General features: G+C 38.1%; 1 protein-coding gene across 4 annotated transcripts in view; it reads left to right on the forward strand.

Moving 5' to 3' along the window:
• ttk (ttk protein kinase) overlaps positions 1-21450 on the forward strand; it is a 42473-nt gene extending 21023 nt beyond the window's left edge. For 3 of the 4 annotated variants that reach the window (XM_063072080.1, XM_063072087.1, XM_063072094.1), the window contains 16 exons: positions 1320-1408; positions 1674-1752; positions 2558-2669; positions 3057-3137; positions 4015-4184; positions 4811-4962; positions 5074-5242; positions 5329-5421; positions 7396-7553; positions 10420-10571; positions 11185-11309; positions 12799-12876; positions 14699-14875; positions 15616-15706; positions 19758-19855; positions 20416-21450. In XM_063072080.1, coding sequence (XP_062928150.1) covers positions 1320-1408; positions 1674-1752; positions 2558-2669; positions 3057-3137; positions 4015-4184; positions 4811-4962; positions 5074-5242; positions 5329-5421; positions 7396-7553; positions 10420-10571; positions 11185-11309; positions 12799-12876; positions 14699-14875; positions 15616-15706; positions 19758-19855; positions 20416-20493 — 1902 coding nt within the window. In that variant the 3' untranslated portion in view covers positions 20494-21450. The remainder of the gene's footprint in view (positions 1-1319; positions 1409-1673; positions 1753-2557; positions 2670-3056; positions 3138-4014; positions 4185-4810; positions 4963-5073; positions 5243-5328; positions 5422-7395; positions 7554-10419; positions 10572-11184; positions 11310-12798; positions 12877-14698; positions 14876-15615; positions 15707-19757; positions 19856-20415) is intronic. The other variant, XR_010021043.1, reaches the window with a different exon arrangement.
• The last annotated feature ends 5465 nt before the right edge of the window (positions 21451-26915 follow it).

The following is a 26915-nucleotide window of genomic DNA, read 5'->3' on the forward strand; positions in this document are numbered from 1 at the left end:
TCACTCTCAGGCCTGGGCCCCACTGCCTCGACTCTGTTTCACTTCGGTTATGCCACCACGGAGTCTGCTCCAACAGCCAAGCATTGGCTCTTTCCCCACTCTCAGGCCCCGGCTCTGCCGCCTTGATTTGGCCCGTACACAGCAAGCCACAGCCATGGTCCACCTATGAGACTTAAATTCACACTGCAAAAATGCCAGGTCAAAAGCTAGACACCAAAAGGGAAGTTAGAGGCCACTGATTGCAGTGATCACTTTCGTGAAAAGGTGTGATTAAATAAGTAGTTAATAGTTGCTTTTGCTGCGAGCAAGTTGTTGCTGTGCTTCACCAGCGCCATTTTAAACTGGAATGGATTTAGAAGCATGACGTTTCACATCCGCTGAGTGGTCTGGATTTTGTGATAAGCAGTGAAGTAACAGTACTGGTTTGTTTTGCAGTCTCTAAAGAAGTCGACTGGTTGCTGACCATACATAGCCAGTGATCTCCTTATGGTTAGAATAACTAGAAAGACGCTTCTTAAGAGTATATCTTAAAAATGCAAATGTAGAAATCTCAAGTTGGGAGGAGAAATCTACTTAGCCTGAATGATGCTGTATCCTTTTCAGGCAAATGGCTAAGTTGAGAAAGGAAAAACAGAGAATCCCTGTCAACAGCTAGTGTACCTTCAGTGGGTGGGTGTTTGGGTCCAGAATCAGATTTCCAAGTCATCTTGACCCATAAGTAAATTTGCGTCAAGGAATAATTTTTGAATTGGGGAATCAGCAAAGAGGATGTCATCTTGAGCACCTCAGAATTTTTGCATGGATTCTGGTCCAAATTTGGCATCAAGTTCACACATGTTCTTTTACCTCGTGCATCTAAAATAATCTGAGCAGGAAAAAAACATTATAAAAATCTCTAAAGCAAAGATCAGTGAGTGGTAATTACGGCACAAAGATCTTGTACTTTTAAATGCATCAATTCTAACATTTTCAGTTGTATTTGTCGTGTCATTTCAGAGGTTAATTTATGAACAGAAACTTTAAACTTAACCTTTTTGTTTTCAGTGCTGAGCCTTTATCTACAAAGCCAATGTATGTCGATTAATCATGCGAGTTGTAGTTGCATTTGGTCTGTTAAAAGTGGTGAATGCTTTCAGTCTATCTATAAATTGCACAAAATATAATCTGCTGTTGAATATGCAATGGTTATTGAACCTAGGTTAAACCACAATTATTATTTATACAATGTTGGCGGGTTAATACTTGTTGAAAAAGTACACTGACAGCTGCAAGTCCCAATTTAGCTGCCCTTCAACATAAAAAATCTTTTATTTTTCTAGATCTTGCAAGTAGATGGTGCCCTTTTTCAGCCAACAATAAGTGAAGCAGTGAGTGGCTCAAGGAGACTGGATGTTTCTTCTGTAAATATGTAAATGTTAAACAAAATTATAATTATTTAACTAGTGAATTTAAGATGTATTTGAGAACAAGTTATTTCAAATGTATTGGTGACAGTAGTTGAGATTTTTGGCATTTAGTGAATTGTGAAATACAGCAAACTAGTTACTAAATAACTTGTGGCAACATAACTCTAATAAAAAAACTTATAGCAATTAGAAGGCTTAAGTACTTCAACCTTTAAAATCTAATTGTATTTTATTTATTGGACTACATCTTGTTGTATTATTTTTCAGTCAAACACGTCCAACTAAAACAACACATGCTCAGTTGTCAGCATTGCCTGAAGAAGATTTGTGTGCTTCTGACTTGAAGGTAACTCATTTCACAACTTAAATTATATTTTGCACTAATATTGTAGATGGATAGCCAAGACAGCTGAATACATTTGAGTCAGCTCCTTGTGAAGACATAACTTCTTATAAAACATACGGTTCTTGAGTGCTTCCAAATAATGTCATAATTGATATTGAAAACTTGCAATATTTCGGATAAACAATATAGTCTCTGCCTTTGTCATTGATTTGAATTCTTTGGTAGTACAAGTGTATGAAGTGGTATTATGTCAGAAAAGCTACAGGCTCTACTGTAGCTCTGGACAGATGAAAGGCAAATTCTGGACATTGATGCTTCTTGTATGTTTTTTCCAACACTTTATTGTTTCTATTCCAAAATTACTTTGTGCTCAGATGTAAATAATGCAATTTGGATTTGAGGTATTACTGACTTGTAGAGAATATCTAGGAAAAATAAAAATATCGAATCACAGAAATAATGAAAGCAGTAGTTTTACTTCCATTCACTAATTCATTTTCGTCGATAATCTAAAGTGTGTTTCTTATAATAGAAAAATAAATAAAATTGATAAATGTTTACCCAAAGGATGGTGAGCCTTCAGAATTCCTTACCTGCGAATGCTGTGAACACTTATTCACTGTTTAATATCTAAAAAAATTATCTGTTATCTCTTTTGAATGTGGGTTAGTGCAAGAAGGTGGTGCTAAGGTAAAACAACTGAATAACAGGGCAGGCACAAACAGTTGAATAGCCTACTAGTGCTTCTATTATGTTCTGACAACCAAGTATTACAAATTAATTAATGCTTATTTTATACTTTTAGAATGGTTCATCTGGTATCAATTTCCCTGATTTGCAAAGTCCAACAGATAGTGGGAAAAATGACTCCCCCAGCTTTTCCTGTGGCAGACCATTTACTTTAAAAAAGCAAGGAGGTATGTGTTTTATAAAATCATCTAGTTTAACGTTATTGTCTTTAACATTATGTATTGATTATTAGTGAACAATGACAATGAAAGGATTATTTTACATTTTTTAGTATTTGGCAGAATGAAAGGGATATACATACAAGTCAACTTTATGGTCCACTAGCTGAGGGCTAAAGGCGTTAAAATCTGAAATTTAAACACCATTAGTTTATATGGTGGTGAAGTGGAAAAAAATGGTTATTTATTTATTTTTTTAAATCCAGGGAGGCAGATGCATGCTGGCAAAGTCAGGTAGCCATACAGGAACAACACTAGCATGGAGAACATGGGAAAAGACAGGATAACTTTAACTGTTCCTTGTGTGTATATGCCTCACATTTTAACCTTTTTTAGATGTGATTCCTGAAAGTCAGATTCCTCAGGACTCTGAAAAACCGGTATCTGAAGGGAGACGAGAACAGCTGGATCCAGCAGGTACATGACTTCTTATAGATAGAAGCAGCAGGAATTATTCCTTTATTGAAATTTAACTCCCAAAAACAGCTGACAACAAAGTTCCAAATCGATCTGATTAAATGCCAGATCTCTAGTTTGTAGTTGTAACCTTCCAATACAGAACAGAACTTTCTCCTGGGTGATTGGTTTAGCAGCCAGTATCCACAACATACACATTTGGCTGCTGAATCCACACACACGTTCGGCAAGACCTATCATTTACAAATGAAAGATTCCGGGTCAATATAAAGCCACCTTTCTTTCTTCCTGTAATTATTATGGCTGGTGTATTACTCCATTTATTCTGCTTCAATATACTAGATGTTCTCCTTTCAACATTTTCAAATTTTATTGCAACACCACTAAATGGTGCCACTTGCAGTTTTTGAGCTTTGTATTTGAAAATTTTTTGGCTTTTTAAAGTCATTGGATTGGCTTACTATTTAAGTTCATTTGTGACATTTAATATATTGTCTGCTTTTCTCTTAAATGTGAATGAAGTTATTTTTTTCTGCATTGACTGTCAAGGGCTATTGTATGCTTTTATTGATTCATTTTTGGCTTGCAGTAATGGCAGTTCATGATCATGTTTTCTGGAAATTAAGTGCAATAATGGATATGTAAATATGATTTGAAGGGAAAAGAGGGGAGGAAATGTATTTGTTTATTATTTTTTCAAAGTCTTCCATTGTAGGAAATTGATATTCCATGTTAACACCATGTATGTGGCGTGTTTAGCTTTATGTTACGGACTCTTCTGTGAAACTAATGGTGAATTTAAAAAACATATCATGCAGTTCATTCGTAATGTACCAAAATTAAATGCATAAGTATGATTCTATTTTTATTCTTTCAGCAATTCCTGACCAAATTAAGGTCAAATGTGGGAAAAAGTCTGGCAACCTTAAAGAGAAGGAATTGGAGGAACTTAAGTTGCACAATGTTGATGTGGAAAAGAAACAAGAATGTCCTGCTGTGAAGGGGAAAGAGATGTTCAGCAGTGGTTTTGATTACATGTCACCCGAGGTTTTTGTATTTATTGCTTACTTTGTTTTTCATTTCTTAGTTCATTTTGTGCAGACTAGAACTAATATTTTTATTGCGCCTTTACAATTTTATGGTCTTTTTGATTTTTGTAGTCACTGTAATGTTTGGAATGCCAATCCTGATGATTAGGTGAAATTAGAGGTCAGGTTTATGTGTAAGATAATTGATCTTTCATATTAATTATCAATTCCAAGGTTTTGATTGTTAATGGTCAGAAGATCTAAATGAAATCTGAAAGAAATGTTCCTCACACAGAAGATGATGTGTATATGGAGCGAGATGCCACGGAAAGTGGTTAAGACAGTGTAATAAAACATTCAGAAGACATTTAGCTAGGTATACAGATAAGAAATATTTAGAGGGAAATAGAACTAGCCTAGATCAACATCTTTGTTGAATTGGATGAGTTGGGCCAAAAGACAGGTGTCCATACTGTTTTACTGTACGACTATAATTCTGATGGGCTTCATTAACTAAACTTAATAATTACTAACCTCTCTTCTACTAAAATTGGTAGCTATTCTGGAATTATAAATGAGAGAATTAATAAAGGAACACTACACAAAATTCTGAAGTGAAATGTATTAATTATTATTTGATTTAAGTCACAGACAAGTGAAGCAACATTGAAGAAGGCTGGTGTAATGCTTGCTCCAAAGAAATTTCCATCCAATAACGGTGTTGGTAAAAGTGCTGTTTCAAAAGTGTCTGTTTGTCAGACACCAAACACCAAAATGACCCATAGCTATGCAGGCAGGTAATGATAATTTCTGCTAAATGATAATATATGCAATAGTTGCTTAAGGCTGGTTTTGTGCTTTCTTTGTACTTAATCTCTAATGTGTAGTACTCTGGTTTTTATTTCAAGTTCACAGACACCAATTGTGAGCAAATCTGCGATGGTACAGGTTTCAACTCCAAACAACTTTACTCCAGTTTCCCAGTTTTCCACCAATTTTCCACCAACTGCAGCAACACCACAGCAGCTTTGTCAGTTTCAGCAATATGGATCTTCTCAATTTCTGCAGCAGCTGGGGGTAATAATGTATTTCACTTTTTAAACACAGTATGTAACTTTGAAGCTAAGCTGTTATGAGTTTAACATGTTGTTTTGTTTGGTTAGGTTGCAGGGGCGTTTTCCACCAATGAAAGTATTGTAGTTAAAAAGAAAATCTACACCATAATAAAATTACTGGGAACAGGAGGGTCAAGTAAGGTAATCTGCAATTAATTCGTTCACCAAATTTTTAAATGACTTGCAGCAGCTGGCTGTAGTATTGAGTTCAAGGGCTTGTATGTTTAAGCTAGATCAATGCAACATTTTTAGTCAAGAAAAGATCACAGGTAAGTTCATATCCATTCGAATATTTTATTTTCAGTGTGAATAACTCGTGCAGTAAATCTTGTGATGCATGTAGAAACCATGGAAGTGCTGAACTGTTAACTCGATGCTGCAGTAGAAGACTTGAAGACTTTAGGACCATTCTTAAAAGAAACTGCAATGGTCTGAATGCTCAGTTGTAATTGTCGTGATTGTAGATTTGAATTGTGTGGTTGTTCATCTGTTGAAAATTACTTTTCAACAGATGAAATAAAAGAGTAGTGCAGCCTGGATTTAAAGTAGCTGAAAGGATCAGAAGCAGAATTAACTGAAAAAAATAACTCAGATCCCTTAAGATCACTGCTAAGACAGGTTTCATTTGAAACGTATGACCTGATGGCACAAACCAGGGTAGAATTTCGACATGGGCACCTGACCAAAAACAAACAAAAAGCATGTTTGGAAGATATAATTTCCTGCAATTGGTAGATCCCCTCAATTTAATGCTGGTAGATCAAGGAAATGGGAAGCCATAGGTTTTGTTGGATAGGATTATGAAAGAATTCTTAAGGTACTGAAAAATTCTTGACAACTGCGATACGTGTGCATAAATTTTCTGTGGTATGGCAAGTTGAAAGTGTTAAAAAACATTAATGTCTTTTGCAGTAGAGGGCTTTGAGTTCAAAAGGAAATTAAAATCTTTACGGCATGTCCTGGGCTTCAGCTTGTATATCCTGTATGTTTAGATTTACTAGACTTTTGCGAAAGACTTCAGTTAAGAGATGCAAGAACTTGGGGTTGGTCTCCTTCCAACAGTAAAGATTCAGGAAATGTTAATTGTTGAAAATCATGTAAAGGGTTTTGGAGATTTTCTTTTAAAAGGAAAGATTGTTTCCATTGGCAGAGGGGGTTAGTAACCACAGGATGCTTATTTATTATTGGTATAAGAAATCTTCTGCTGAGATGGTTAAAGTAGAATAGCTAATCAACAAAAGAAAAAATAGGAATGGAGAGCAGAACAGTGGAACGAAGCCGTTACAGTGCCGATAAAAAGTATTCACGCTCCTTGGATATTTTCATGTTTTGTTGTTTTACTGTACTGTACTGTAGCTATACCAAAGATTGTATTCTCCATCACTTTGTCAGGTCATTTATCTGATACAAGTTTAAACAAGGCTGGTCGTTGTCCCCATTTCTTAGGATCAGTAAGCTTATAGGTGGCATGAATGTCCTCCAACACCTTATATTCGGTCTGGTAGCCTCCAACCTGATGGCATGAACATTGACTTCTCTAACTTCCACTAATGCCCCACCTCCCCCTCGTACCCCATCCGTTATTTATTGACATACACACATTCTTCCTCTCTCTCTCCTTTTTCTCCCTCTGTCCCTCTGACTATACCCCTTGCCCATCCTCTGGGTCCCCCCCCCCAACTTTTCCTTCTCCCTGGGCCTCCTGTCCCGTGATCCTCTCATATCCCTTTTGCCAATTACCTGTCCAGCTCTTGGCTCCATCCCTCCCCCTCCTGTCTTCTATCATTTTGGATCTCCCCCTCCCCCTCCCACTTTCAAGTCTCTTACTAGCTCTTCCTTCAGTTAGTCCTGACAAAGGGTCTCGGCCCGAAATGTCGACTGTACCTCTTCCTAGAAATGCTGCCTCGCCTGCTGCGTTCACCAGCAACTTTGATGTGTGTTGCTTGAATTTCCAGCATCTGCAGAATTCCTCGTGTTTGCATTAGAAAAGATAAAGGAGTTTTCATGGGTGGTAGAGTTGAAATGTAGTGTTTCTGTTTAAATCTGGGTGCAGATTGAAGGAACTGAATTAGAAGCATTCTTTATCTGGACAGTATACTGTTTTATTCTTACCAGGTATACCAAGTTTTAGATCGGAAGAAACAGCTGTACGCTGTTAAGCAAGTGAACCTGGAAAATGCAGATGAACAGGCAATAGCTGGCTACAAGGATGAAATTGAATTCTTGAAACGTCTACAACCATACAGTGACAAGATAATCAAGCTCTTTGATTAGTGAGTAGTTTTTTTAGTAAGCTTGATTACTTTGTAGCTTGTTGAAATTTGGCTTTGTGTATTATGTAATATCTTCTGTGCTAGCAGCAATGTGAGAACATGGAGATGAAATACAAACTCCAAAGCAGGGGAATTAAAATCCAAGGGCAAGCTACTCAAGTGGTGTTGGGTTTTATAAGTTGTAGTCAAAATTAATGATAACATCGAAGCACATTTTTAAAATTGTAGCTGTGGCAGGCATGTGGCTCCTTAAACTTGCTTTGTTATTCAATACTATGGTCAATCTGCAAATATATCCACTTTAAATAAATACATTAATTACTTCTCATTTAAACGGTAGTTTGATCTTTTTAACTATTTCCATGATACCGGCTAGTTGGGGCAGCTGCTTAATTGGGCAGTATGTACTGGTCCTGATGTGACGCAATTAACTGGGATCTACTGTATTATATTTTCATACAGTTGTCAATGTTGACTTCATTACCTTGCAACAATGGATAACATTTCCCATGTTCTTCATTTTGCAGTTGTATTATAAAATAATTTTTCCATTGCTTAAAATTGTTTGTACCTCTAGATGTCCCAGCTTGCTTTTTATCCCAAGTGCCATGCTTGAATTCAAAACAACAATCTGTCATGGTATAATCACTATTTACATGGATTTGTCATTGTGGTATCTAATTAGCAGTAACTATGTAATTTATGTCCGTACATGGCATGCTATTTTGGGACAGTGTCTCTCTCAAATGCCCAGTGAATTGACCAGACCATTTTCTTATCTTGATTTGTTCAAAATAAATGAAGATGATCAATGGCTGCAAAACATTCATTTTAAATTCTCCCAATAATATGAGTGAGGTTGATGTTCTGGAGCATGTTGATATTAAGGGAGAGGAGGTGTTGGAGTTGTTAAAATACATTAGGACGGATAAGTCCCTGGGGCCGGACGGAATATTCCCCAGGCTGCTCCTCGAGGCAAGGGAAGAGATTGCTGAGCCTCTGGCTAGGATCTTTATGTCCTCGTTCTCCACGGAAATGGTACCAGAGGATTGGAGGGAGGCGAATGTTGTCCCCTTGTTCAAAAAGGGTAGTAGGGACAGTCCGAGTAATTATAGACCAGTGAGCCTTACGTCTGTGGTGGGAAAGCTGTTGGAAAAGATTCTTAGAGATAGGATTTCTGGGCATTTAGAGAATCATGGTCTGATCAGGGACAGTCAGCATGGCTTTGTGAGGGGCAGATTGTGTCCAACAAGTCTGATAGAGTTCTTTGAGGAGGTGACCAGACATATAGATGAGGGTAGTGCAGTGGATGTGATCTACATGGATTTTAGTAAGGCATTTGACAAGGTTCCACATGGTAGGCTTATTCAGAAAGTCAGAAGGCATGGGATCCAGTGAAGTTTGGCCAGCTGGATTCAGAATTGGCTTGCCTGCAGAAGACAGAGGGTGGTGGTGGAGGGAGTACATTCGGATTGGAGGGTTGTGACCAGTGGTGTCCCACAAGGATCGGTTCTGGGACCTCTACTTGTTGTGATTTTTATTAACGACCTGGATGTGGGGGTAGAAGGGTGGGTTGGCAAGTTTACAGACGACACAAAGGTTGGTAGTGTTGTAGATAGTGTAGAGGATTGTCGAAGATTGCAGAGAGACATTGATAGGATGCAGAAGTGGGCTGAGAAGTGGCAGATGGAGTTCAACCTGGAGAAGTGTGAGGTGGTACACTTTGGAAGGACAAACTCCAAGGCAGAGTACAAAGTAAGTGGCAGGATACTTTGTAGTGTGGAGGAGCAGAGGGATCTGGGGGTACGTGTCCACAGATCCCTGAAATTTGCCTCACAGGTAGATAGGGTAGTTAAGAAAGCTTATGGGGTGTTAGCTTTCATAAGTCGAGGGATAGAGTTTAAGAGTCGCGAGGTAATGATGCAGCTCTATAAAACTCTGGTTAGGCCACACTTGGAGTACTGTGTCCAGTACTGGTCGCCTCACTATAGGAAGGACGTAGAAGCATTGGAAAGGGTACAGAGGAGATTTACCAGGATGCTGCCTGGTTTGGAGAGTATGGATTATGATCAGAGAGTAAGGGAGCTCGGGCTTTACTCTTTGGAGAGAAGGGGGATGAGAGGAGACATGATAGAGGTGTACAAGATGATAAGAGAAATAGATAGAGTGGACAGCCAGTGCCTCTTCCCCAGGGCACCACTGCTCTATACAAGAGGACATGGCTTTAAGGTAAGGGGTGGGAAGTTCAAGGGGGATATTAGAGGAAGGTTTTTTACTCAGAGAGTGGTTGGTGTGTGGAATGCACTGCCTGAGTCAGTGGTGGAGGCAGATACATTAGTGAAAATTAAGAGACTACTAGACAGGTATATGGAGGAATTTAAGGTGGGGGGTTATATGGGAGGCAGGGTTTGAGGGTCGGCACAACATTGTGGGCCGAAAGGCCTGTACTGTGCTGTACTATTTATTTCCTAAATATATTTTGTTTTGCTTTTTTTTTGTAGGCTGTAGCTTCTACTGTAATTTTTCTACTTTTTGATCAAACTATTAGATGCTGCCCTATTAAATTCTGCAGTTACTTGGTATAAAATGTATTAATAAACATATGTGGCTATGTTAAAAACAATATATTATACATGTTCTGCTTTAACTTGTAAGGGAGCCAGATGTATTGAATGACTTTGTTGGGAGCATCCTGTTGGTTCCCTTATGACCAATGGACAACTCTGCCTAAATGGCTGAACTTTTCCTTTACCCAGGCAAAGACTTATCCTTTCCCTTTGACCAGCTGCTCTCCATTATCCCACCCCTCCCTGTCATCTCCACTGTCTGTGTTTTTAAAACATTCAAATTTATTTGTTTAATACAGTGAGGTCACAGACAATTGTATCTACATGGTGATGGAATGTGGTAACATAGATTTGAACACTTTGCTGCGAAGGAAAAAGGTAATCAATCCACTGGAGCGCAAACTATATTGGGAAAATATGTTGGAAGCTGTTCACACAATTCATCAGCATGGTAAGTGTTAGTTTAGATTACCTTTAACACAAATGGACAGTTGTTTCTGAACCTCATTTTTTTAAAATAACTCATTTAGTAATTGTGAACGTTGACATCTCATTTTAGAAACCTATTTGATTTACCATAATTCATAGAAAATAATCTGATATCCTTTTCTGGTTTAGCCTCTGTGTTTGCATATAGATCAATGTAGATGACTGTTCAAAAGTTCTTTCCTACCCAATGCAATAAGCATATACAGCCATTCATCTCTGTGCAACAGGAGAACACGAATCATAGTACAATGGTCTGTTTTATTATCTGGTAGTGTGTTTTTAAATGTTGCTGCTGTAACAAAATAATTTCCCACTCAGGATCAATAAAGTACTTAATATTATTATTTACAGCCTCGTAGAAACTAACTTGTCCTGCAGTTTGGTTGGTCAATGGCAATAACAGAAAGTGATATTATTTACTTAACTCAAACTGTTATACCCAATTTAGAGAGCTTGCAGAGATCTAAATTAAATTTACTCGAGTATGCATTTTACCCAGCATGATTTATGGGCATTTCAAAGTTGTTGTAAATTCATCCTTGGCATATAAGTAATCATTTTGTTTTTCTTTTAAGGTATTATTCATAGTGACCTGAAACCAGCTAATTTTCTGATGGTTGAGGGAATGCTGAAGTTGATAGATTTTGGCATTGCAAATGAGATACAACCAGATGTGACAAGTATTAGTAAAGATGCATTGGTGAGTATTGCAGAGTTTTACAAAGAATTTGGTGGCTTGATATGTAGCCATGTGTGCTAATTGTATAAAATACTAATCACTATTTGGATTGACTATAGTGGGGAGAGGTTCAATCTTGACCACTAATGCTGCTTGTAGAATTTGCAAATTTTCACCATATGACAGCATAAATTTTCTGCAGATGCTCCAATTTCTTCCATCTAAAAAAAGTGTGTGTTGTGAGGTTAAACAGTCATTGTAAATTTCTCCTGGAATGGGTGAGTGATAGAATCTTTGGGGGGGTGAGTTGAAGTTTGAAAGAATTCATGGGAATATGAGAATAAAATAAGTTAGAGTAGCATTAGTGTAAAAATGGGTGCATGGTGTTGGCTCGGAAGTACCGAGCAGTTTCTCATTGGCATGGGTCTGAGGAAGTTTTGAGTTGGTGTAATGTGTAGATGGTAAGAGATTGCTTCTAAAACAGGAGATATGGATATGTTTCCTTGCTGCATCTCTCTGACTTATATGCACAGCTTTTTTTTTTAAAAAAAAAAGAGAACTGAAAGAAAACTTTGGTCTAAAACAGTAACACTTTTTCTCTTTCAGCATTGTTTGACTTACTGAGCACTGCAGCACTTTACATCCTTTTAAATTTATACTTTAGCAAGTGTTTTTACTTATGATAATTCAAAATGAATTTTTACATCTCAAGAAAATCTGGAATTCTATAACACAGATTTCAATCAAACAGATATCCATACCTCCTGTTTTAGAAGCAATCTCTTACCATCTATACATTACACCAACCTAAAACTTACTCAGACCCATGCCAATTAGAAACCACTATATGAAATTGAATTCCGCCATGTGCTGGTACATAGATTTGAGCAAATTGTAAGAAAAACAATGTACTGCAAAAACATGCAGTGCCTAGTCCATCATTGAATTATAAAAGGAGATTAAATGACTGAGGTTTTCCCTTTTTGTTGGAAAGAGTGTGTTGATCGTATGCTTTTAATTAGCCTGCAGGTCACTGTTGGGCAAGGTGTAGCATCTGCTTAGCCCCACCAATCAGGGTCCCATAAAGCCATGGGAGCAGGTCGTGGATGGTCGTATGAGCAGTTGGGTCATATCATAAGACCTGGTTACTGTACGTGACCACTGATACCAGGCAGACAATCTCTGAAGAGTATTGATATTGGCAGGGGTCACCTGTCTTGTAAAGACATTGCCCAAAAGAAGGCAATGGTAAACGACTTCTGTAGAAAAATTTGCCAAGAACAATCTTGGTCACGGAAAGACTATGATAAACTATGTCATACACCACGGCACATAATAAATAAACAAATTGCTTTGCTTTTCTTGTCTTAAGTACACATAAATACAAAGTTGCCACAACATCTGAAGGAATTTCACAGGAAAAGAAAGAACATTAAAAATGTGATCATGATACGGTTTTAAGTCTTACGAGTATTCTGAGATTGTTTCACTAATGTTATATCTCTCTCAGGTGGGCACATTAAATTTCATGGCACCTGAAACCATTAAGGGTATTTCCTCCAATGGTGAAAGTAGGCATAGGTCAAAGGTAAGAACTGTTGCCTACATATTCTATATTGAATAGTTGCATCTACGCATGTTAATATATATTTTACTATTTGGTATGTATTGTAGTTGAAACTATTAGAAAAATTGTCCTTGTGTTTTGAAAATGAATTACTGGTTTACAATAAAAACTAAGACTTGTGGGGAATGGCAGAAAGGTAAAGAGTATTCTGATCTGCCACAGATAGGGACCAATGAATAAAGAATTAATGAGGATTTTGACTTAAGTGTCCATTTGGAAGAAATTGTAATGAGAGAGGGGTATTAGTGAGTAGGAGCTTTCTGGAATAATGAGAGAGTTGAAAGATTACAAAAGATTGAAAATATTTTAAGTACAAGGGCGAAGAAGGGAAAAATGGCAACTAATAATCTAGGACTTGAGTAAAAGTGTGCAGATTGCTGTTGTGTTGCAAGGACTGGGGTAAGAACACATGGGTAACTGTCGCTGTGATATGAGAAAGATGGAATGTCAGACTGAGAACAGCAAATGTAATAGTCTGTGCATCAGGCAGCGTTGATAAATAAGTGACATTTAGGCAAGTATATGAAGGCTGGGGTGACCTCAAGAAGATCACTCTCATTTAATTATTTACTTCAGGTTTGGCCAATTTTCTTTGGCAGCCACAGTATGTAAAAATAGTGAATTAAATAGATGTTATACAAGTATGAATATAGAGTTTCTAATGTGAATCAGGTTTATTATCCTTGACATATGCCATGAAATTTGTTTTGTGGCAGCAGTACAGTATAATACATTTAAAAAAACTACAAGAAATGTAGAAAAAAGTAGTGTGGGTGGGGGGTAGCGTTCATGGTTCATTTAGAAATCTGATGACGTTGTTCTTTAAACATTGGATGTGTGTTTTCAGGCTCCTGTATGTCCTTCCTGACTGTGTACTGGAAAATTAAATGTAAAAACTAATGACAAAAAGACACATTTAAGAAGATGTATTTAAATTCTCGACAAAAGTGCATTCCATTAGAAAATATTTGCTCTATGCAGAATGATCAATCCGTGGTACATTAATGAAGTTAATGATGTATCACATTGGAAGAGAAGGGATGTTTCTGGGATGTGCTTTGCAGCCTAGGTGACACAACCTTATTCAGAGGTGAAGGCGCAGTTTGCAGAACCTTGGTTCAATCCACAGGAATGGAATGGTCAATTAGTCACTCAAGTGAGATCAAAACAGTTGGAACCTCATTTCTGGAACCTTGGTTCAGTGAGCTAGGGCTTTGCTCTTTGGAGTGATTGAGGGATGAGAGCTGATTTGATAGATGTGTACAAGATGACAAGAGGCATGGATAGAGTGGACAGCTAGTGACTTTTTTCTAATGAAGTCACACCGGTAATTTCTGTTTTCCTCAGCTCATTCCACCCTATCATTTGACTGGGTGTCCATTGCTGCCTCCTTTACAAGTCACGTGGATGCCCTCTCTTGATCTGTTTCTTTCAGACAACAGCCCCTCCCCTATTCCTTCACTCCCATAGACTGTCCTCTGCTTCCAATTTATACTGTCTTATGTTTCACACTGGCAGATCTCTCTTCCAGCTTGATGACAGCCTCTTTTCTCCCCTGTTCCAGGTATATGTAAAACAGAGTTTGATAGGCTTTTGACTAGGAAAGGAATCGAAGGTTATGGGAGAAGGCAATAGAAAAGGGTTGGGAGGGAATAATAGACAATCCATGATTGAATGTCAGAGTAAAGTCAGGGCTCAATGGCTGAATTCTGTTCCTATGTCTTATGTCTTTACAAGAAGTATACGTAGAATAATTCAAAGTTCATTGTGTATTTCATTACAGATAAGTCCAAAGAGTGATGTGTGGTCTCTAGGCTGCATCTTGTACTACATGACTTATGGAAAGACTCCTTTTCAGCACCTTACAAACCAGATCAGCAAATTACAGGCTATTACAGACCTAAACCATGAAATTCAATTCCCTGCTATTGCAGAACAGGATCTGCTTGATGTACTGAAGGTAAATAGTTTTCTATCAAATAATAAAAAGAAACATAGGGCGTGGGAGAACTTGTACTGAGCAGTAGATATTTGAGCCAAAGGAAGATGCTCTATTGTTGCAGTTGTATGGAGCAGTGACTTGGCTTTGAGTTGGTCATGAATGTAAGGGAAACCTTTTGTCCTTCAAACTTCCACATGTTAAACATTCCAAAATTTAGCTGGCTGCTATTGAGTCTGATGTTGTAATCTATTTACAACTTATGGTGCAGTGAATATCAATGTGTTAACTACGAGGGGTGATTGATAAGTTTGTGGCCTAAGGTAGAAGCAGTCAATTTTAGAAAACCTAGCACATTTATTTTCCCTACGTTTACACACTTAGTCCAGCGGTCGTGGAGCATACGAATCCCTTCTTTGTAGAAGTTGGTGTCTTGGACCTCCAGAAAGTGGCCGGGGGTGGGGGGTGATTGATAAGTTCGTGGCCTAAGGTAGAAGGAGATGAGTTATTACTTCAAACGTTCTGCATAATCACTCAAAGAATTGAACTGCACGTGCATGTAACGAGAGCTGCATAACTCATCTCCTTCTACCTTAGGGCACAAACTTATCAATCGCCCCTCATATTTGTGAGGAAAACATTCACTGTTGAAAATTTTTCATTTCAAAGTCAAGGTCTGCATTTGTATCATGGCTGGTAATCTAGAAGTATTGTGTGGTCTCTGCTTACTGCACAAATTGAAACTTATTTCATATCGATAGAAATGCTTGTTACGGAATCCAAAGGAAAGGATATCTGTTTCGGCACTACTTGAACATCCTTATGTACACCTCCAAGTTCAACAGCAATCAGGTAGGTCACACAAACAAAACTGCAAAGAGTCAATTTAATTTTGAACTCTGTAAGCAAAGGATGCAGATTAAAGATGTTTTGCAAAGAAAAAAGTTTTCTTTTTATTTTCAGAGTTTTGGTCTTGAAGACACTGATTGAAAATGTAACTCATTATGAACCTTCAAAGAGGAATTTAAATAGAATGAAAAGGTGGGGGGGGGGGTGTGGAGGTCTAACTAGTAGTCTTTTTAAAAAAAACTGCACCAGGTACGATAGGCTAATGTGGACTGTAAATTCAATGACTTGTACATTTTAATGTAAAGACACATACAATATGTCAAAAGAAGAAACCAGGCTCAGTCATCTAACAGATATAGCATTTACTATGGTTTTTGTCCCTGGGGGAATGCTTTCAGAAACTGTAACCAGTAGAAAATTTGAATTGGCAAGTCATTCCAAAATTTCTGAAAATTTTCATCCAATTTCATACTTCAAAAGATTCAGCTAGAATAAAATGACCAATGTTTAGAATAAGTTAGACAATAATTTCTACTAAGGTGCTGAAGCTCATGTGGAACCCCAAAGGCAAGTTCTCAAGAGCAGACTAAAGTGTGGAACATGAGCCTTTTCCTAAATTCTTGAAAATGTGTGGTAAAAAGAACACAAGAGTCACCGGTTATGTTCAAAGACAAATAAGGGGAACCCCTATTTTGTATACCAAGCTAACATGCAGATAAAACAAACAATTGGAATCTGAGTTAACTTAGCAAAGTTATTCTCCTGGGCATCAGTGGTTTAGTTCCACATATTCGTTAAGCAGCAATCTAACATCATGCTCATGGGTTTTGATGTTTCCCTTTTTCCAAAGAGGGAAGATTAGAAGGATGGCATTGTGGGAACAGTTGGGGGAGAGAATGCTCTAAGTTTTCAACATTGATTACATATTTCATGAAATCTCATGGTGTTAAATCAGCCATGGGTAAGCAAATCTTATGTGGCCACCAGTGTATGATAAGTGCAAAATGTATTTAATTTGGTGAAGTATATCATCTGTTTAAGAAGTGGCATAGTAGCACCACTGGTGAGTCAGCTGGCCAAATGCTAAAGGAGAACTGTCAAACTGGACTGCATCAATGGAATAAGTTATAACCTCGTCAACACTCTTGCAGCCCTTCTTCTGAAGACCAGGAGGACTTTTGTTGTGTGGTGTTAAAATCATTTTGCTAAATAGAACAAATTAATCTTAGATATAGCACCTCAGTATGTGTAAGCTCAATCAACATATCCCTCAGTTTATCATTACTTTATACTTTATTGTTGCTAAACAATTGGTACTAGAACGTATAATCATCACAGCGATATTTGATTCTGCGCTTCCCACTCCCTGGATTACAAATATTAAATATTAAAAATAGTTAAAATCAGTAAATATTAAAAATTTAAATTATAAATCATAAATAGAAAATAGAAGAATGGGAAGTAAGGTAGTGCAAAAAAAAACCGAGAGGCAGGTCCGAATATTTGGAGGGTACGGCCGTATGAGTCTTCAAGCTCCTGAGCCTTCTCCCGGAGGGAAAAGGGACGAAAAGTGTGTTGGCTGGGTGGGTCGTGTCCTTCATTATCCTGGCAGCACTGCTCCGACAGTTATTAATTATCATTAATCAAGAGGACCAATTCTAGTTTGTTAATGTAGAGGACCATGTGAAAGGCAGGGAAAAACAAGTAAAGTAAGCCTGTTTAAACACCTCATTTAAAAATGTTTAGTTTTATTTTATTAGTAGGTATGATGCTTAGGATTTATTAGGGATGTCCTACTACTTGGACTACAGAAAACTATATTGGGGAATTTAAGGCTTTGAAAATGGTCTTGCAAGAATTTCCAATTTTAAATAAATTATTTATCAAGTATTTCTTTATTTTAAGGAAATTAAAAGTTTGGAGATCATTTGTAGAGTCTGAGGTGTGTAAAATAATTAAGGGGCTATATTTGTGAAGATTGGACTAAGTGGACTAATGAAGACAGTAAGTCATCTTAATAAGAGGCAAAGAGAATATTGGTTGGTTATTTACTGAATAATGGATCTCTGAAATAGTTTACTACATCTGGCCAGTGCGGCTTTTCTGTATGCTTTAAAAGGAAGGCTAGGTGCTTTGTACAAGATACACCATATATGAGGATCTCTTTCAGTAATCAAAGAAATTGGAGAGCAATTTTCTCTTTAATTTTAAATAGCCTGAATTTTTATTAATCAATGATTTTCATTTGAGAAACCTTTTCACAATGAGGATATTTCAAAGCACTTTAGTGAAATAGCCAATGTAGGAAGTAGGAAATGTGGAAAGGAATTTGTGTACCCCAAGCTTCAATACAGAATAACTGTTTGTGATGTGCATCTTCTATAGATACACATTGGAAAGGAACATTCATTATCAAAAACCCCCCACCATTCAGGCTTTGCCCTTTTCTTGCTACTACGATTGGGTAGGAGGAGCAAGAGCTTTAGGATTTGCAGCGCCAGGTTCAGAAACAGTTATTGCCTTACAATTATTGGGTTCCTGAGTCAGTGTGGATAATTTATTCACGAATATTCTGCAAAGCTTTTATGATCTACAAAGTCACTTTCAAGGACACTTCATAACTCGTGATCTCAGTATTTTTAGATCCATAGAACACCATAGCAGAAAAAAGGCCTTTAGCCTATCTAAACTATACTGAATTATTAATCTGCCTCGTCCCATTGACCTACCTGGACCATAGCCCTTCAAACCCCACCTGTCCATGTGCATATCTATCCAAATTTCTCTTAAATGTTGAAATATAACCCGCATGCACCATTTAAACTGGCAGTTCGTTCCACACTCTCACCACCCTCTGGGTGAAGAAGTTCCCCATCATGTTTCCCTTAAACATTTCACCTTTCACTCAACCCATGACCTCTAGTCATAGTCTCACCCAAAATCTCAATGGGGAAAAACCTGCTGGCAACATCCTTATAAATTTTCTCCGCACTCTTTCAATCTTATTGACATCTTTCCTGTAGGTAGGTGACCAAAACTGCACATAACACTCCAAATTGGGCCTCATCAATGTCTTATTCAACTTCAGCAAAACATCCCAACTCCTGCACTCAATACTTTGATTTATGAAGGCCAATGTATAAAAAACACTCTATGATCCTGTCTACCTCTGACACCATTTTCAAGGAATTATGGATCTGTATTCCCAAATCCCTATGTTCTACTGCACTCAGCACCCCACCGCTCACTGTGTAACTTGTCCCAAAAGCTTGTCATCCCAAAGTGCAACACTTCACACTTGTCTGCATTAAAATCCGCCTGCCATTTTTTTTTTGGGCAGTTTGTCTTTTGGTGTTAATATGAAATTTTTATAAAATTCCGTTGTATTTTTTCTTGTAACTGGCTGCAAGAAAATGAGTCTTAAGGTAGTGTCTGGTGATATTTACTGTATGTACTTTGATAATAAATTTACAGTCAACATTAACACACCTCAGAAATGTGTGCTAAGCCCATTGCTGTACTCTTTCTACACCCATGACTGTGTGACTAGGCACAGCTCAAATGCCATCCATCAGCCTGCTGATGATGCAACCATTGTTGGCAGAATTTAATGGTGACAAGTGCAATCTTTTGCATTCACCTGGTAGTGCTGATCAAATTGCTTGTCTTATTCAAATGATAGCATCTCCAGTCATGTGTTTTTCCTTTTAATACTGCATTGAAATGCCAGTGTAGATATTTGCTCATTTCTTAAATGGGATTTGAGCTTACAATCTTCTCTGAATTGAATGACATTTGTAATATAATTGTTCATGTAAGGGTGGGTATGAGCTCTGCACAGGGACAGGATATGTTAAAAACATGAAATTTTGCAAAAATGTTTACTACTGTACCTAGCATTTGAATACAAAACAGTAAGAGTTTGTATCTGAGTGAAGGTTATGAGCTTGAAATACTAAAATAAATGTAGGCAGTCTCTGATTTGAAATTAAAGAAACAATTTTGTAAGAGGAATGTACTGAATTTGGATTATTGGATATTTTATTTTGCACAGTAATGGAACCCAACAAGGAATCCAGAAAAGAGATGCATCACATCTTAAGTCAGTTGGTAGCTTTGAATTCACCAAACAGCATCACTAGGGCAACCAGGGTAAGTCGTATCATACACTTTATCAAATATTTTGAATTTGTGATTATTGCAAATTAGTTAAATATTTACCTTTTAATGAATAGATAGTAGCTTGCTGTGTATTTTGAAAGAAGGGTAACAAATACCTGGAATTCCTCGATTCCATAAATAAAGATGCATTGCAAATTTGAGTGCTGTAGATGTTTTGTACATTATATCACCCCAGTTCAACTGATTTCCACAACAGATTGGCTGAAATAGTATCATTGCTCAGACTAAGAATTCACCAGTTCTTTATTTTTCAGTTTGCACTCAATATGCCAAAAATGAATGTAGCCTATGAACTGTATTTTTTTTTTGTCACTGCTTGTATGATTCTTGGCTGTTTGGCATCAGCATCATGCACAGTATATCAAAACCATCATAAATAGAAGTTTGTGTATTGTACCCACATCCGACTTTCATCCTTTTTACTCAGGGTTTGTGTCATTGATTGCATATTTGATTCTGTTTCACCACTGCCAAGGTGTAATGTGTTCAATACTTGTCATGCATAACTCTTAATTCTCATTTGTTTTTAGGCCTTGTGGGAACAGTGTAACAAAGGCCATGATCTTGATGTATCTGCTTTCATGAAACCATCCCAGCACAATTTATAGCAGATATAATGTTATATTCCTCCAATGAAAACTGTTGATCAAGCCAGGGAAAAGCAGATTCTTTGGACTGGGCTTTGGACCTTGCAATTAAAAGAAATGTGTAGAATAGTAGAACATTGATAAGATCCTTTAGAAACTGTCATACAAGTGTGTTGCTGCTACTGGTTTGTATATCCTGTTTGTGTAATATCCCAACATTTTGTCTAGAAAATGTCTAATCTTTATCTGTAGTAGCAGTAGTATACAAGACAGCTGATCTACAACGGGGAGAGACTAAGGTAGCAACCACAAACTTACTAATGTTTTTAAAATGCACATTATTCATGGTGTTCTCAAATATAGTCATGTTTTTCAAGTGCTTCCACATCAGATTTAGAAGTTGAAGCTGAATAGAGTCCATTCTATTTCATTAATCTTGAAAGACCGGTTGCTATTGCACCTACCTGTTCCTTTTTATGTTTTATGATAATTTTGGGTAGAGTTCCTGTTGTTGGAGCTAAATGGGGACCATCCAAATTATTTCTTGTACAGATACCACAGAGTACATTTCAATCTTTTTTCAGTTAGAATTTAACACAAGCACCAGAGTTACAAAAAAAAACTTCTAACGCATCGTGTTACTTTCACACTTGAAGCTTCAGAGCTGAAATTTGTTCAATTCGTTGATATTTGAACTGTTTAAAGAGAAATATTGTGTTTTTTTGTAAGATTAATGTTTGTAATGTACCTTCCAGCTAACACTATACACAATGCTGAGTTGATCTGTAAATACTTTTGATTATGCCATTTATTAAAATTGATCTGTGCTGGATACGTAGTACTGTTTTTTAAAAAAGAAATACTCTTGGCTTAAAGTATGTTGTGAGTTAACTAATTCCAATTGATACCAATGTACATTACCAAATTTATAAATGCAAATAAAAAACTTACAGAAAGTGCATTGTACTTAAAACTAGTTGTCTGAGATGAATTTGTCAAAAATGTCCTATGTAGTGGTTATAGCTACAGTATGTCTTGTAATAGCTATTCCTTGTGAAACTTGCAAGAACTGAAGATATGATTCAGTCATTGTAGAATTTCTTAAGTGATTTATGGTAACTTTAAATTGATCCCTTCAGGAGACTACTTAACGAATTACTTTGCTTGTGCTTTCCCTCTATTTAAATAACTGGTAATACCAGTACTTTACATTGATTGAATTTTGTCATGCAAATGTAACATTAGTAAAGAATTAACAATTTGTAGCAACATTTGCTTAAAATGATGATTTAATTCTGTTTTGAAAGATTCCCTGTTACTGTGAGCAGTTTATTTTGCACTTAAAGGTGTAAATTGATAGCTAAAATATCAATTAAAACAATCAGCTATTTCCTTTTACTTGAGCGTTTTGCTAATAGTTATGCAGCAAGGGAAGAGGCCTTTCGATCCAATTGGTCCATGCCAACCAAAATGCCCTATCAAAGCTAGTCCTGTTTTGCCAGTGTTTGGTGAATAACCTAAATCTTTTCATTTCATTTAACTGTCCAACTGCATCTGGCAGCTTATTCCACATATACCTTTTGGGGGCGGGGGGGTCTGTCTGTCATTGCCTCTCCAATTCCTCTTAAATATTTCCCTTCCTCGGATTAAATCTATGCCCTTTAGTTCTTGATTTCTTCAACTCTGAGAAAAAGACTGAATTCATTCATCTTGTCTTTGCTCCTCATAATTTTATACACCTTTATAAGCTCCAAGGAGTAAAGTCTTAGCCTGTCTCTCATCCCATAACTCAGTCCCTCAAGTACTGTAACATCCTTGTGAATTCTTTCTGCCCTCTTTCAGGTTTAACACAGCAGGGTTACTAAAACTGAACAAAATACTCCAAGTGTATCCTCACCAATGTCCTTATGATGGCGCCATGACCTAACAACTTTTATACTGTTCTAACTGATGAATGCCAGGCTGCCTGCTATAAACTACCTTCACCACCCTGTCTACCTGTGACTTCACTTTCAGCTAACACTGAAGATGTACAATGGAAAATGTAGATGAATTCTAGAATTGAGGTTAAAAGTTGAAATCAAGGTAACATTTGACAGTGTATCCTGACAGAAATCATTTCCAATTTCATGAATGGGGTGAAGTACTTTATGGCTAATTTATTGTGACAGCGGATGAATAATTTTTTCCTATTTTTGAGACCAACAACAGGTCTACAGTGTACACAATCTCAATGGCTGTCCACTCAGCTTTAGAACACTTAGACATGCATCAGGCTGCTGTTTCAGTTTTAGCCCAGTGTTCAACATAGTCATCCTCTCAGTGCTAATCATCTAAAGAGTTAAGTGTGGACTTCAGGAAGATGCAGGCTGACCACTCCTCACTGTACATAAACAGATCCTCCATGGAGAGTTAGGTGCACTAAGAATCTGGCAGTGCATATAATGGACCATCTCACCTGGTTGCTCCTCAATACCACTTTGGCAGAAAAGCACAGCAGCATCTCCACTTCCTGAGGAGATCGAAGCGAGTGGGGTTCCACCACCTGCCCCATTCCCAATCTAACCAACTGCGTCACTGGTATGGGAATCGCAAGTCATCTCACTGCAAGACCCTACAAGGGCTCCTAGAAGATTGGGGTCTCTCTTCCATCCATCAGAGATATTTATCAGGAATGCTGTGTACATAGGGCCTTTAGCATCGTCAAGGATGCCTCCCATCCATCCCACAGGGACCTGAAGCATGGGAAACAGCTTTATTTCTCAGGCTGTGTGACGACTGAACTCCCCGCCACTATCCAGATCTCCACACCTATGAAGTGCCTCTAGCGTTATACTGTTTCTTTTTAACTTGTTATTAATGCACCTTATGTTAAATTTCAATCTTCTTAAATATATTTTAATATATGTAAATTTGTGGTAATATTACTTTGTGTTGTGTGAGTTATATGTACTATGTCATGCACCTTGGTTCGGCAGAATGTTGTTTGGCAGTATATATGTATACTGTTAGAAACATAGAAAACCTACAGCACAGCACAATACAGGCCCTTCAGCCCCCAATGCTGTGCCGAACATGCACTGAGTTTATAAATTACCTAGGGTTACCCATAGCCCTCTACTTTTCTAAGCTCCACGTACCTATCCAGGAATCTCTTAAAAGACCCTATTGTATCCACTTCTACCACCGGCGCTGGCAGCCCATTCCACACACTTACCACTCGGAGTGTAAAAAAAACACTTAATCCTGACATCTCCCCTGTACCTACTTCCAAGCACCTTAAAACTGTGTCCTCCTGTGTAAGCTATTTCAGCCCTGGAAAAAAGCCTCTTAACTATCTACATGGTCAATACCTCTCATCATCTTATACATCTCTATCAGGTCACTTCTCATCCTCTGCTGCTCCAAGGAGAAAAGGCTGAGTTCACTCAACCTATTCTCATAAGGCATGCTTTCCAAACTAGGCAACATCCTTGTAAATCTCCTCTGCGCCCTTTCTATAGTTTCCACATCCTTCCTATAGTGAGGTGACTAGAACTGAGCACAGTACTCCATATGGGGTCTGACCAGGGTCCTATATAGCCCTTATACTCAATTCCATGTTTGATGAAGGCCAATGCACCATATGCCTCCTTAACCACACAGTCAACCTGCGCAGCAGCTTTGAGTGTCCTATGGACTCTTGACCCCAAGATCCCTCTGATCCTCCACACTGTGAAGAGTCTTACCATTAATGCTATATATTACCTAATACTATATATACTACCAAAATGAACCACTTCACAGTTAACTGGGTTGAATTCAATCTGCCTCTGCTCAGCCCAATTTTGCATTCTATCAATGTCCCGCTGAAACCTCTGACAGCCCTCCACACTATCCACAACACCCTCAACCTTTGTGTCTTCAGCAAATTTACAAACACATCCCTCCACTTCCTCATCCAGGTCATTTATAAAAGTCACAAAAAGAAGGGGTCCCAGAACAGATTCCTGATGCACACCACTGGTCACTGACCTCCATGCAGAATATGACCCATTTACATCCTTCTGCGGGCAAGCCAGTTCTGGATCCACAAAGCAATGTCCCCTTGGATCCCATACCTCCTTACTTTCTCAATAAGCCTTGCATGGGGTACCTTATCAACTGCCTTGCTGAAATCCATATACACTACATCTACTGCTCTACCTTCATCAATGTGTTTAGTCACATCCTCAAAAATTTATCAATAAGGCACGAACTGCCCTTGACAAAGCCATGCTGACTATTCCTAATTGTATTATGCCTCACCCAATGTTCATAAATCCTGCCTCTCAGGATCTTTATTATCAACTTACTAATCACTGAATTAAGACTAACTGGTCTATAATTTCCTAGGCTATCTCTACTCCCCTTCTCGAGTAAGGGAACAACATCTGCAACCCTCTAATCCTCCAGAACCTCTCCCGTCCCCATTGATGATGCAAAGATCATCGCCAGAGGCTCAGCAATCTCCCCCCTCGCCTCCCACAGTAGCCTGGGGTACATCTCGTCTGGTCCCAGAGGCTTATCCAATTTGATGCTTTCCAAAAGCTCCAGCACATCCTCTTTCTTAATGTCTATATGCTTTAAAATCCACTGTAAATTGAACGACAATAAACTTGAACTTGAAAACTGGGCCTCTACTGTGCTCTGCACTGGATATTCGACTTATTGGGACACTACAGTCATTGGGGTTCGTTAAAACATCTCCTTGCTGACAATCAACACAGGTGCACCTCAAGTTTGCATACATTAGTGTCAGTGAAATAAACCTGATTCTGATTCTCACTGACATTTTTGGTTGAGATATTTTTGATCTAGTAAGACTGAACTCCAGGAAAACAATAGGTTATTTTCTATTACGGTACATGAACACAGATAGTTTATTTGATCAGCTCAGAATTAATTTGTGAATTGTCTGCAAACTGCCTATTGAATCATCGTGTACAATATAGCCTATGTTAGTTACAAGATTTTGATGCAGGGACGTTGCAGAAATGTTAATATAGTTCCAGTTCATGATGGAAAGGAAGGTGTGCAGTTAAGGTTATTCAAAGTGACAGAGGTTGCTTATTTGGGTGGTATGGATAGTGATTTAGGGATTGCTGCAGAGTAGCTTTTTGGTGGTGTATACTGGAGCATCATGTAGTAGTAGTAATGATGTAAAGCTATCTGGCTGTTTAACTGGCTCAGCTGGTTCATTCATTTTAAGTACATGGTGAAGTTTGATTTGTCCTTACACGATTTTCAGTTTATTTCTTGTAGAGAAGTTATTTTGCAATGATACTAATTCTCAAAACCAGAGGTTAGCTTAATTCCAGGACAGATAACAGAGCTCTGAATTGCATCATCCTTTAAAAACTTGTATAATTTGCATTATACAATTCGCTGGAAGGCATGTTATAGGCCTGGTGCGATTCTCTGTGCCAAGACCTGGTTCCTAATGTGAGGTTCAGTACGCTGTTTGGACAATCCAGGCACACTGGAAAGCAGGGTGTCGGGTGAGATTGGATTGCCCTGGGTGCCGAGCCGATTTAGAGAGGTCGAGAATGGCTTTTCCGGCAGTGAAATCTAGGCCTGGAGCAATTTGCCACAGTGGGCCAGGTCCTAGAGTGAAGTTCAGACAAGTTAAACACAGGGTCTCCTCTGTCTGTAGTGCTAAGGCTGTGAGACTGCCCCCGGCTGCCGTGTTTTGTGCCTGTGAACTTTGCAGCGATTTGCCCCGCTAATATGATGAACTGAATACTGAGGCTTTGAGGCTGCTCCAGGGATTTTGATCTAAGCTGTCAATTTGGTTCAGAATGCTGTTGTTGCTCGCTTCTATTGTTTGCATGGTTTGTTTTGTGTTTTATCTCTTTCTCTGTTGACACTTGGGGTTTTTAAAATTGGGTTCTTTTGGGTTCCTTGCTTTACGACTGCCTGTAAGCAAACAAATCTCAAGGTTGTATAACTTATAAACTCATTGATAATAAATGCATTTTGAATCTTTGAAAATTACTTGTCCAAAAAATGATCAACTGAACTCCTGCTTGCTATGTAATCTATCCAACTTGCCTCGCATCCTAATTACAATTGTAAGGGTTTCTTCTTTCATGTTACTTGCTAAGGCTAATAATGAAATGGCTTCTCTGTGGTGTATAATAAAATGGCTTCTCTGTAATGTTAACTGATGAGGTAATGTTCTCTGTAGCAACATGTTTGGGTTATAATTAGTGATAACGGACTTGTATTCACTTGCTATCCAGTTGGGATAGATGTTATTCTTTCTGTCTGAAAACTGTTAGTTTGCGTGGGCTTGGGGGAGAAGGCGTGAAGAGGATGAAGAGAGAAGAGGTGGCTTGAGGAGACGGTTGCTGGACCCGCTGGGCCTGGGATCGGGGCGGGAGCCCAGGGGTCGACGACGAGCAAAGGAGGATCAACGGAAG

Source organism: Mobula hypostoma, chromosome 2 (genome assembly GCF_963921235.1).
Source record: "Mobula hypostoma chromosome 2, sMobHyp1.1, whole genome shotgun sequence".
Taxonomy (NCBI): domain Eukaryota; kingdom Metazoa; phylum Chordata; class Chondrichthyes; order Myliobatiformes; family Myliobatidae; genus Mobula; species Mobula hypostoma.